The 11,858-nt window shown below is 36.0% G+C and overlaps 1 protein-coding gene across 1 annotated transcript; it reads right to left on the bottom strand.

Moving 5' to 3' along the window:
- Positions 1–2,389: 2,389 nt before the first annotated feature.
- AR401 (S-adenosyl-L-methionine-dependent methyltransferases superfamily protein) lies at positions 2,390–8,021 on the bottom strand. Its single transcript, XM_021976384.2, has 7 exons — positions 7,755–8,021; positions 7,359–7,484; positions 6,170–6,370; positions 4,064–4,160; positions 3,516–3,619; positions 3,280–3,331; positions 2,390–2,856 (listed from the first exon to the last, which is right to left on the bottom strand). The coding sequence occupies exons 1-7, from the start codon at positions 7,967–7,969 to the stop codon at positions 2,656–2,658; spliced, it is 996 nt and encodes a 331-aa protein (XP_021832076.1). The 5' UTR covers positions 7,970–8,021; the 3' UTR covers positions 2,390–2,655.
- Between the last annotated feature and the right edge of the window lie 3,837 nt (positions 8,022–11,858).

Below are 11,858 nucleotides of genomic sequence, written 5' to 3'. Positions count from 1 at the left end.
ACCCAAATATAACATGTCATTGATTACATCTAAAATGTAGACATGCCCGTAAAAAAGTCTCAAGCTATATTTCCTCATTTAGGTAGAATCATGCTGCAACGAAACAATAATTCTCAATCAATTCCATAGTATCCGATTAAATTTGAGTCTGTTACATTCATTTAAGCATTCATATGGTTTTAAATAGCAATCAAAACAGAAACATATATGCTACGAGAATAAAATTTTACACAATAGTTCATATTAAGTTGCAGAGGCATAAAAATGATGCACAGAACAAAGGCGAAACCAAATATTAGGAGAGAGAGAGAGAGAGAGAGAGAGAGAGAGAGAGAGGCTAGAGGCGTGCCACCACATCTTGTTGACCAATGAGAGAGAGGGAGAGAGCGTAGGTGTGTACATCGGTTTGAAACTAATACAATTTAGTCAATCCATATCCAATCCAATATAGATTGGATTGTGATTTTTTCAATATGATCCAATCATATTAGATGTTTAAATTCAATCCGATCCGATCCAATTGATATTGAATTTGATTGGATTGGATTGGATTGGACGATCAATTTTTATAATGGAAAAAGACAATAATGAAATAGTAAACATTTATCCTAAGGTTTAATCTAATCAAACATATTAATAGACATAAATGTAAATATAAATGAAATACTAGAGAAAATTGTTTTGATTATATTATATTAAATATAACTCCATAAAATGACTTAAAATATTCATAACATTTTCAACTACAAATACCTACAAGAGCAAAATAAGCATAAAACTAACTATACTTGATTGGATTCTCTTAAGCAAATTCGTCATCCGATTCAATCATGTCGGTTTTGAAAATTACGAATCCAATCCAATTCGCCCAATCATCAAAACCGATTGAAATTGGATTGGATCAGTCGATTTGGGCAGATTGGATTGGATCTTGTACACCCCTAAGAGAGAGAGAGAGAGGAGTGATGGGGAAGGCTAGAGGGTCAATTTAATGACTCTGTGTTGTTGGATTATATGCGGTCACATGTTCTCAAGATAATATGTGAATGAATTTGTTTGACAAGGAGTAACTGTAATCGTTGCTTTGATTTAGTTTTATGGCTTTTGTAAAAAGTTCTCTCGATTCTTGGAGTGCAACTGGTTATATACTAGAGTCAACTATAGTTTAATTTGTTTAGTATTTATATCAAGAGCTTTACCAAATATACCAAATCAACTAGGGCAAGCGTTTGTTAAGATCTAAACGATTGCTAGACCAATATACTAACTTGGTCTTAAGGTACGTTTGCTAACCCTAATGGTCTGATTGAATGATATATTTTCGCAAAATGTGTTCGATCCTAATTAGTTTTGCAAGTAAATTTTAAAACTGTTTTTTTCATTGTGTAACATCTTTGATAAGAACATGTGAACTCAAGATTACATAACTAACAAAGCGTAAAAATTGCATAGGGGTTTGTCCTGCAGCTAGACCAAGTTGATTGTTATACCTTTTGACACACTGTTTTTATCTTATTTCGGCACAATGCTCGAAAACTACCTAGACTTGGGTAAATAGGTCTTCCAAATTTCTCACCCTAATTGTGAACATATAACCCTAGCTCTTCTGCCAACCGGATCTAGACCAGTGGAAATTCACACCACAGCTCAAGCAAACAAAGCAGATCAACGATACCCAACATGTTATAAGGCTCAAAAATGAAAGCATTCAACAAACATAAACTCATACAAAAAATTAAAATAAGTAAAAAGAGACGTTTAGGTGGCTCGGCCTCTTGGCTACATCCAAACCCAGTTTCCTGGCCATGCATCAACTACACAAAAAGCAACTTGACAAAGGTCATTCTGAGACTTCAAATACCAAAATCACTAAAAACACTTGACAAGCGCATCACTAGGTTCAATCCTAAACACTTGATCCTTTAAGGGGGTTGTAGAAAATCACCGACATTTTAGATTTAGAATCACTGATGAAAGGGCTCAACTAAGTGGAGAGGAGAACAATTCCTTTCTCAAACACTTGGTTCCCAAACTCTCTCGCACCAAGAGTCGAAAAATTATTAAATAAAGCAACTCTCTCACGCAGAGGTTTGGGGAAAAAAAACACAGGTTCCTTAAACTCTAGGTCAAGGATGCCTACATGAGCCTAACTAGGTCTCCAGATCTTGGAGCAATCCAATTCATCTAGAGTCTAGACTCTTTTTGACACTAAAAGGTCTTGCGATTTTCCACCTAATTTGGAAAAGGAAAGGGAAGAAAGAAAAAGGGCAGAGTAAAAGATTATTTCATTCTTTCAATTTTTTAAATGAAAAAAGAGGTAAAATAGATATTATACTAAATAAATTTTTAAGCTCATCTCTCGCAGAGAAGGTAGTTGAATTCCAAAGGATAGAGAATAGGAAAATCTATTATGTAAAATAGCTATTAAACCAAAATACATTCATACTAGCTACTAACAATAACATGTACATTTTATGTATAAACTTTGCATAGCAGAAACCCTGACAAAGAAGAAATAGCTTAAAATGAATCAGAGAGTTTCATGGTTTTCAAACAAATAAAAGAACTTGCACAAGTCAGTACATTTACTTTCTCAGTGTGCACACACAAATGCATGAACCGCATCAAACCATGTTACTCGCAAGGATTAGTGATTCAGTTTCGGAGAAATGCCACAGTGGCAACACGTGATCCTACAGATCCACCGAACATGAATGTCGGATATGTGCGGACATGACTAAGGTATTGGAACTTATCTTTGGGTGTTTCATCATGTTCCTGGGTCACACTTCTTTGATTGAAACTTTCCACTTCTTGCACCAATTCATCTTTTGTGTTGTTACATGATGTGATCACCTACAATGGTGTTCCGCAAGGCAATGGAAATATCAGGTAGTGTCAAAAGAAACAAGAACTTGACAAAGAGAAATTTTAAAAATAATAATAAAAATAAGAAGAATGATGGTGCAAATGTTAAAATCTTATATAGTTTTAGGGTGTGTTTTGGGGATGATTCTGACAGTGCCAAAAGCACTTTCAAATATCCAAAAGTGCTTCTCATATTGTTCGGCAGAACACAAAATTCTTTTGGGTTAAAAAAGAACTTTTAGGTGCGTCGTCAAAAAGCACTTTCAAAGTGAATGTGTGAGAATCGCTTGCGTTCATAATGAAATAGTTTATATACTCTAACTTCCTACTTTAGCACTTTAAAAAACATGCCCTAAATGAAGTTGAGTGCAACTTTGAGTAACAAGTACTAGGCAAAGTGAAGATGCTCACCAATACTCCACCAGGAGCCACCAATCTTGAAACTGAATCCCAATACATTACCCTGTATAACAAAAACACAATCTTTCTCACTCTAGTTTCCTTCTATTCAATAAAGACAAGCAATTAGATGAACTGAACTAATCATTAATAGAGAAACTGAGGAAATATTAATCAGAAAATAGATAAGAAAAGAGTAATGATCTTAACAGAGCAAATGCAGCAATGCAGACTATGCTGGCCTTTACCTTTTGATAGAACCATCTGGATGCAATCCAATGGCATCTAAGGTTCCTTTGTCCACAACAAGTTGAAACTGCCTTTCCAACTTGGCGTCTAGAACATCATCAACCTAAAAAATAAATGTGACGCAATTCAGTTTAAATTATTGAAAAAACAAAGTATCAAAGTAACAGTATACACAAGCCAGGATTCTAAAGACAATAATGCTAAAGAACCAATTACAGAAATTGAGCCTCATATAAATACTTGTTCTACATTGCTTGTATAGATTTAACTTCAACTAATGGAAAGAATAACAAGTTTATCATAGTCAATAATGCATATCTGGTGAATTCCATGCAGATGTTTATAAATTATTGCTTATTCCCATGTTCAGCAGGGATAGGGGAAAAAGCACTCCACAAACTTACCAAGTAGATAGATGAAAAATTCCATTTCATTCACTAAAAATATAGAGATGTCCCAAGGGATTATAGAAGACATTAGGTTCTAATCTGATGTTTTTTCAATGTTTAGACATACCAGAAAAAATTGGCCAAAAGAAAAGGCATACCAAAAAATGAATGTTGGGTAATCCATCACGACCAGCAAGGCTTCGAGCAAGGTCAATCGCTCCTTCACTATAATCGGTTCCAGTTAAATCCGAAAACCTGAACCCAAAACACCAATAATTTCATTCATTATGGTCAATGTGGCCATTTAGAAAAACAAATGGAATTCAAGTCATTGACTAAAAGTTCATGAAATCTTTGACTCACACTTTTGTTGACAACACTCCCACCCCTTCACCCCTACCCTCCAACAAGGGAAAAGAAATAAAACAAAGGAAAAAAGCAAGTGCATTCCTGAGGCATAGCTTTTAAATTTTTTTATTAAAGAAAGACCATATTTCGAACTGGGTCGGGTATAACAAGTCGTGGTACATAAGCAACCTGGATCAATAGATTTAATGAACCGAATTCGTTAAGTAGCATAACAGTACCAGTGAAGAACAGATACTGCACACACGGTCCTATTGTTTGCCTAATATACTCCACACATGGATCGGTAGATTAGACCCCATAAACATCATGCCTACTATATTATTACTGTTTGCCTACTATACTATAAATATCATGCCTGTTTGCCTATTGTATTATAAATATCATGCCTACCACATTCATATACTGATAAATCCATTGAAGTGCATCTCTTTTCATATATATACATATATATATATATATATGAGTATTTATAAATACCGTACCAAATTAAAAAGTTACACGAATTGCAACCCAAAATACTGTACCGTCTATGCCTACCCCTTCGAATCCCGTACTGTAGAAACTAGTGTACCCCGAACCATTCCCATTCCACATACCCTCTCGTTCCCCGTACCAGGTAATTATGAGAAAGACCATTTTAATTGACTTTAGTCAGTCTGTTAAATTTAGCAACAAATGTATTGAAGACGAAAATTAAAGGCTCCATGTACATTTCCAACAAATCATGCCCACTATTTAAGACAAGATTGATTCTTGGAGGATCGAAACGCCACATAATACCCAAGAATATTGATGTAGGGCAAAGAGAAAACAGACTTCATAAAGTAGTACAAAACAAGGAGAAAGAAGAAAACAAGGAGAGAGAGAGAGAGAGAGAGAGAGAGAGAGAGAGAGAGAGAGAGAGAGAGAAGACAAGGAGAAAGAAGCAATTAGGGTAAAGGAACCATGGAGGTGCATTCAATGAAGGCTCACAGCAAGATTCAATGAGGGCAGATCCAGACTTCCTAACTATGTTGTTACCCTAAAAACAGAAGAGGAGCTTCTTTTAACCGGAGCACGTGACAGTAGAGTTTATTGCACTCTTAAAGCTTGGACTGTCTACTACTGGCAAAACTGGATCACATTTTTAGCTCTAATGGCAATTGATGTAGGGCATAGTTAGATGGAGAGCTAGAAGGAACGAGACAAAAAGACAGAACGAGGAGAGAGGAATTGCGGGTACATTCAAATAAATATTTATTGCATCACATGCCAAAGCCTGAAAACCTGTTTTCCTATAAGAAAGTCTAGAAACCTTATTACAACAAGGCCTATATAATAATGCAATAACTAGAATAATAATAACAACAGCAGTGATAGTACTGAGATCACTGAACCAACCTATTAATTAACTCAGAATTATATTTCTCTATTATTCTTATTAAAAAAAAGCTTAATATAAAAAGATTAATATAAAAATAAAAGAAAGTTAATTTATAAGCTTGCACTTACGTGCAAAATAAAGTACAAAACTGATTGCATAATTCAAATATGACAACTTATTAAGCACTGCAAATAAACATTTCAGGAGACATACACTTCCATCATGTTCGGTATTGATTTATTTTAGATTTTATTTTCATGGTATCGATTCATTTTAGATTTTATTTTCATCACTACATCACTCTATGGAATCTAAACCTACATTATTCACATTAACCATGTGTCATACACATGCTGACACCTCCACCTATGGGCAAGTTGTGAATTTTAAAACAAAACCCCTACCATTTCCATTCTAGACATTATATTTGAGATATGGTTCACTTAGTTTTGAATTAAATCTGCCTCCATACAGGACTTTCAACTTAGCTCAACATACAATACCAGATAAAATTGAAAAAATCGAAGAATACCCTTGCTTGGAAAGTTCTTGAAGTAGCAATCCATTGCCAGTCCCAATGTCAAGTACACTCCAATCTGAAAGATACTTATCACCTTGTTCAACAGGATCAGACTTGATATTATCAACATGATTTGGCATGCGACCTTGAGAAATATCAATGCATAAGTTTTTGGTCCAAGAGACGACAACTTCCATGACATCAGCTCCAAACCTACAGAAACAGCACGGGGAACTGCTAAATGCTCCAGGTCTTACATTATCTACCCATTTTAACAGAAGTGGAACTAAAATAGAAAATGCTCACTCAATTGGATTTTTAAAAAAAAAGTTAAATTTGACAAAATTTGGTTAACCATAACCAAAAGTGATTATAAAGCCAGTAATATTTCAATATTTCAAAGAAACTTAGGGAATAAATATTTTCTTTTGGAATTTTGTAACAGATTTGCTTTTCATATTTTCATCATTCAAACACTTTAGGGGTCTTCTAAATAACACCCAAAAAGAACAGTTCTCTCTTCTCTATCTTTCTTATTTTTGTTGATGAATAAGTAAAGGAAATAACGAATTGTTAAAGATAGGTTTCCTTCACTCTCCCACTAAGACACCTAGGCTAAATAAATCTTGTATGCTTCTCCCACTTTCATTCTTGCTAAGAAACCACAAAGGCTGAAAGAGATCAAATGAATGACAAGTACCTAGGTCAAAAACCATGTTGATCAAATGAGTAGAAAATACGTAGATGATCAAACAAAGAATTGGAAGTCAACCACAAAATCCTTTACAGTCCATAAAGTAGCCCAAAACATAGATTCCAATTGCAAGATTTTTGTACTTTGTGATTCTCTACCAACATGATGAATACGATATGATGAAGCAGAGAGTAAGCATACATCATTTTGCACAGTAACTTATTGAGGACTGGTATGTTTACCAAGTCCTTCATGAAAGACCATCTGATGCTCTTAATTATTAAGTTCACACCAATGTCAATCGTTCTCACTGAATACTCCTTTAATTTATTACTTTTAAGATCTGATTTTTTTTTTTTTAACTTCAAAAAATTATATTACTACATATAGTATGTCTAATCCCAGCTAAAGGACTTATGAATAAATATTTCCTAGCTGCTAAACCAAAGCCACAACAAATGCATTGACAAGTTAATTTGCAGAGTTACATACTAAAACCAAGCTTACCAAACTTCACCAGTATGACCATGTTCATGAAAATTCGCCAACTCATCTGCATATGCAGCATCCCAATAACTCTGAAGACCTAGCATTGATGTCACACCTTCAGCATCTGGTTCATCCTTGTCAGAACTGCACACATACAATTACAACACACAACATCAAACACAATACATACAACATTCAAAAGAAAATAATTATTTCATGAACTAATAAGTTCATTAAAAGTAATTAATTCATTGACTAAAAGAGTCTCACTCCTCCTCTAAAGTCAGAGTTATAACAGAGGTTGTAAAACCAGAATAAGCCTAAATACAACAGGCAATGGGAAACCTAGTCTTCATAATATTTTCTTCACAAGATTTTCTGGGAAACCAAACAGGAAGTGGACGGAAATTAAACCTGTAATCGGAGGGGGCGCGGAGGTTAGCGGCGGAGAGGGCCTCGGCAGCGTCTGCGTGGCGCTGGTCGTCGTCGAGAGTGCTTCCGTAGTCACTCTTGATGGACCATGAGTCTGCGGCGACGGAGCGGTCGTCGTCGGAGATGAGATCGGCCGGAGCAGCTCGGCTCTGCTGCGATAGCTCCGAGTCATCTGGCCCCAATCGAAGTCCAGCCATTGCCACAGAGAGAGAGAGAGAGAGAGAGAGAGATGGACTATAGTAATACTAATACTGACCCGAGTATTGATAAATCGACGTGATCAAACCTTGGAGTACTTTGGTGGACTTTTTTGGGTTTGGGTCATTGATCTTAAGATTTGGATATTTTTTTCATTTGTTTTTCTTATAGAGAAAGCCCAATAGTAGGCTCTAAATGAGCGGGGAGGCTATAATGAGAAGTTTAAAGTCAATGGGCTATTTGGGGGGGGCGTCAATCTTACCGTGAACGAATGTAAAGAAATTATGGGACTTAAATATTTTAAATGTTTTGATGGTGGGATTGGCCTCCTCAAATAGCCCCCTCATTTTGAACTCCTCATTGTAGCCTCTTCCTTAAATGAGGCAGAAATTCTTTGGCACTTCAACCATTTTTGACCATGTAGTTTCAATTCTGTCACTCTTACCATTGTAGTTTGGTATTTGTAGCAATTCGAGGACAAGTTTGTATTCTTGTCAATTTCTTTGACCGTGCAAGGGGAAATTTCGTCAACCCAAATTCCTTGAGCGTAAAAGCTCGTTTGAAACCATTCTCATTTCATATTAGGGCTCGAAATTGGCCATTTGGGTTTAGGGTTCTTCAAAATTTGGGATTAATGATTGAATTTCAAGCCCTATATATAGTGGCATGGCTCCAAGAAAGTGGTCCATGGTTGAATTAAACCCTGCAAGACGGTCTATCTAACTTGTCAAAAGAGTGGTCCATAATTTACAATACATCACATTAGTTACTATCTTGTGCAAATGCAATGTAGGAAAGATACAAAGTGTCCTTGCTTGCTTGGGGATTTTAATTTGATGAGTTGTTATGTCCAAATTCAACCTAAATTAATAGATTAAATTCAACAAATTTATCTTGCAAGCGCACAGATCAATGCTTAGTATAGATATGGAAGAACAAGGTCGTTCTCACAAGGATTGAGTAAAATTCCAATTAATAGAACATAAACTAAACGGAAACAAAGATGGAAAATAGAGAGATGGTTACACGGTGTAAGTTTTGAAAAGTGAGTTGGCAAAAGTTGATTTTGGTTTAAGAAAACAAATAAAAGCAAACAAGGAAATTTAAGGAAATTTAAAAAATGGATTTTGGAAAAGTTTGTTAACAATATGATGAAACACCAAGACTTTAGATTCAACCATTAGTCTTCTTACTCATGTTATTGAGGCAAATGATTAATCTAATGAGTTAATTGATAAAGATTTCGTAACTAAGTCGATTTTAGAGCACTTAAGTCGATTTTCCCTAAGCTGTGATTACTATTTGTATTATGGCATAGGTCGTTATCTTACTATGTAATCTATCCGTGTTATGGCATAGGTTAAACCAAGGTCTAAAATATCGATGGTATCGGAAATATCAGTAGTTCAAAAACACGAAAATTTCGATAGAAATATCGAGATATTATCGATATCGATAAAAATTGAATAAAAACCAGAGAAAATGTAAGAAAAGCTTGGAAATTTTTATTGAAACTTTGGAAGATGTTTATTTAGTCAATTATCTATTAATTTATCACAAAAAACTGGAAGGAAATGCATTGCATGATGGGTTTAACTTATTTAAGTTGATTATATATAATGATTTACTACAATATTTTACACTTAAAATATTGCATGGTAAGATACATGAGTGACTTAGTACAACATAGAGTTCCCTTTTTGCGTATTATCACAAAAACATAAGAAACATGGTGGTTAAGGCGTTGGAAGAGTGAAATGGCAGGGGTTCGAATCCCCTTTGCATGTGTACTTTGTGTTTTTTTTCCCTTTTTTCCATTACATCGATATTTTCAATATTTTTTATATTAGAGCGATATTTTGACAAAATATTGCTGAAGTGTGAGCGAAATTATCGACATCAATATTTTCCAATATTATTGTCGATATTATCGATATTTATTCAATACATGTATAGATATGTTCCGAAATATCAACGACTTAAAAAAACGAAAATTTACATATTCAAAAGTTTTAAGGAAGAAAAAGAATGACCCTATTAAAATAACAGAGTTTTGTTTTAAGGTCATTATATAGTTTAATAATATGGAACATAAAACCAAAATTTACATATTCAATAAAATGTCAATAACCAATTCATGAATCTCAAATTACTAAACTGCAGTTAACAAATATCATAAATTACAAGCATTGCCACTGTATTTAAATTTCAAACCCTCTTTACAGTTGAAACCTTGGGCGAGCTCATCTCTAAAATTCAAAAAAAGCTCGTGAAGCCTGCCCCTAACCCAAAACTTTTGGGTTGGCCCGCGAACCCTACCTATGTGGTCAAGGGTTCAACAATCACTGAAGTACGTATCTAGGAACTTTCTAGATTTACTTGGCCCTAAAATTTGTAGGCTTCGGTAGTTGTTCCAACTTGGAACTTATGCATATACAATACCTTGGGCCCCTGTTTAGAAAATATGTCAATACCCGCATTATACGTGAATGATATGTTTGCATATCTTTGATAAAATATGTCAAACACAAATTTTTCCATATCTTTTATAAGTGTACGGAAAACAGAAGTAATACATGAATAATATGATAATTAACGAACTATGCATAATATTTAAAATAGTATAGATATACAAAACTTTATATGTTATAAGGAGACATTTCATATTCAGAAAGAATGTGACGTCACCTAAATTATGTTATAGGACGTTCACATGGATAGACAATGGATTAAGGTGAAAAATAGGTTGAGTAAGGAATATATGGATGGTATTGCATCATTTATGGGAGTAGCAATTTAGCATGTGAATGAAAAAAATGAGACGAGGTGTCCTTGCAAGAAATGTCTGAATATGTGATGGCATACTCTTCAAACTGTCCATGCACATTTGTGGGTGTTTGTACAATATCTGGCTAAGCACTCCCAAACACTCCCAAGCCAAAGGGAAGGGAGTCCCACATCGACAAAACACAAGAGGAGGGGACTCTCCCTTCTTTATAAAAGGAGACCTCTCCCCTTCAAGAAAGGGGGAGGAGAAAGAAAAGAGTTGGAGCAGGCTATTGGGCCCCCATGGGTTTACCCATGAGCCCATTTACAAGCCCACGGATCATCGGCCATCAGCCAGATCCCCAGCCTTCGGCCTTCAGCATCTGCCTTCAACCTTCGGTATTCTTCCTCTTCCCCTTGGGTCTAACCCTATATACAATGTATACACACATTATCATAATGAAAACATACTTCTCCGTGGACGTAGCCCATCATTCGGGTGAACCACGTACATTTGTCTTCTATATGCATGTCCATTTACTTACCGAATGCTCTTACATACTGAGGGTCCTCACCTTCAGCATCCACATCATCTTTAAGTTGGCCTACTTACTACCCATCTAGTTTTAGCACCAACAGATTGGCGCCGTCTGTGGGAAACGACACAAAACGCTATGTCGTTCTCCTTTTCGAGTGCTCTCGGCAGCCTATAACAAGTGCCCTTTCGGTACCCTTGCATCATTCAGCGCGTGATGTCTTCACATCCCCCAATGATTCGGCATCTGCCTTCGGCACCCTTGCATCATTCGGCGTGTGATGTCTTCACATCCCCCAATGATTCGGCATCCTTGCATCATTCGGCGCGCGATGTCTTCACATCCCCCAATGATTCGACATCCTTGCATCATTCGGCGCGCGATGTCTTCACATCCCCCAATGATTCGGCAAGTGCCCTTTCGGCACCCTTGCATCATTCGGCGCGTGATGTCTTCACATCCCCCAATGATTTGGCATCTACCTTCGGCACCCTTGCATCATTCGGCACGTGATGTCTTCACATCCCCCAATGATTCGGCATCCTTGCATCATTCGGCGCGCGATGTCTTCACATCCCCCAATGAT

This window comes from Prunus avium, chromosome 3 (assembly GCF_965620075.1).
Source record: "Prunus avium chromosome 3, drPruAviu1.hap1.1, whole genome shotgun sequence".
In the NCBI taxonomy this organism is placed as follows: Eukaryota; Viridiplantae; Streptophyta; class Magnoliopsida; order Rosales; family Rosaceae; genus Prunus; species Prunus avium.
The sequence above is the reverse complement of the archived record's forward strand: the minus strand, read 5'-3'. Positions and strand labels throughout refer to the sequence as shown.

Bases quoted from the DNA above. Each gene is read 5' to 3' on its own strand.
- AR401 (XM_021976384.2), bottom strand. From the start codon at position 7,969: ATGGCTGGACTTCGATTGGGGCCAGATGACTCGGAGCTATCGCAGCAG. The intron at 3,620-4,063 runs GTATGCCTTTTC...TTTATTTTTTAG, and splicing joins TACCCAACATTCATTTTTTG to GTTGATGATGTTCTAGACGC. The intron at 3,332-3,515 runs GTAAAGGCCAGC...TTTGTTATACAG, and splicing joins CCAGATGGTTCTATCAAAAG to GGTAATGTATTGGGATTCAG.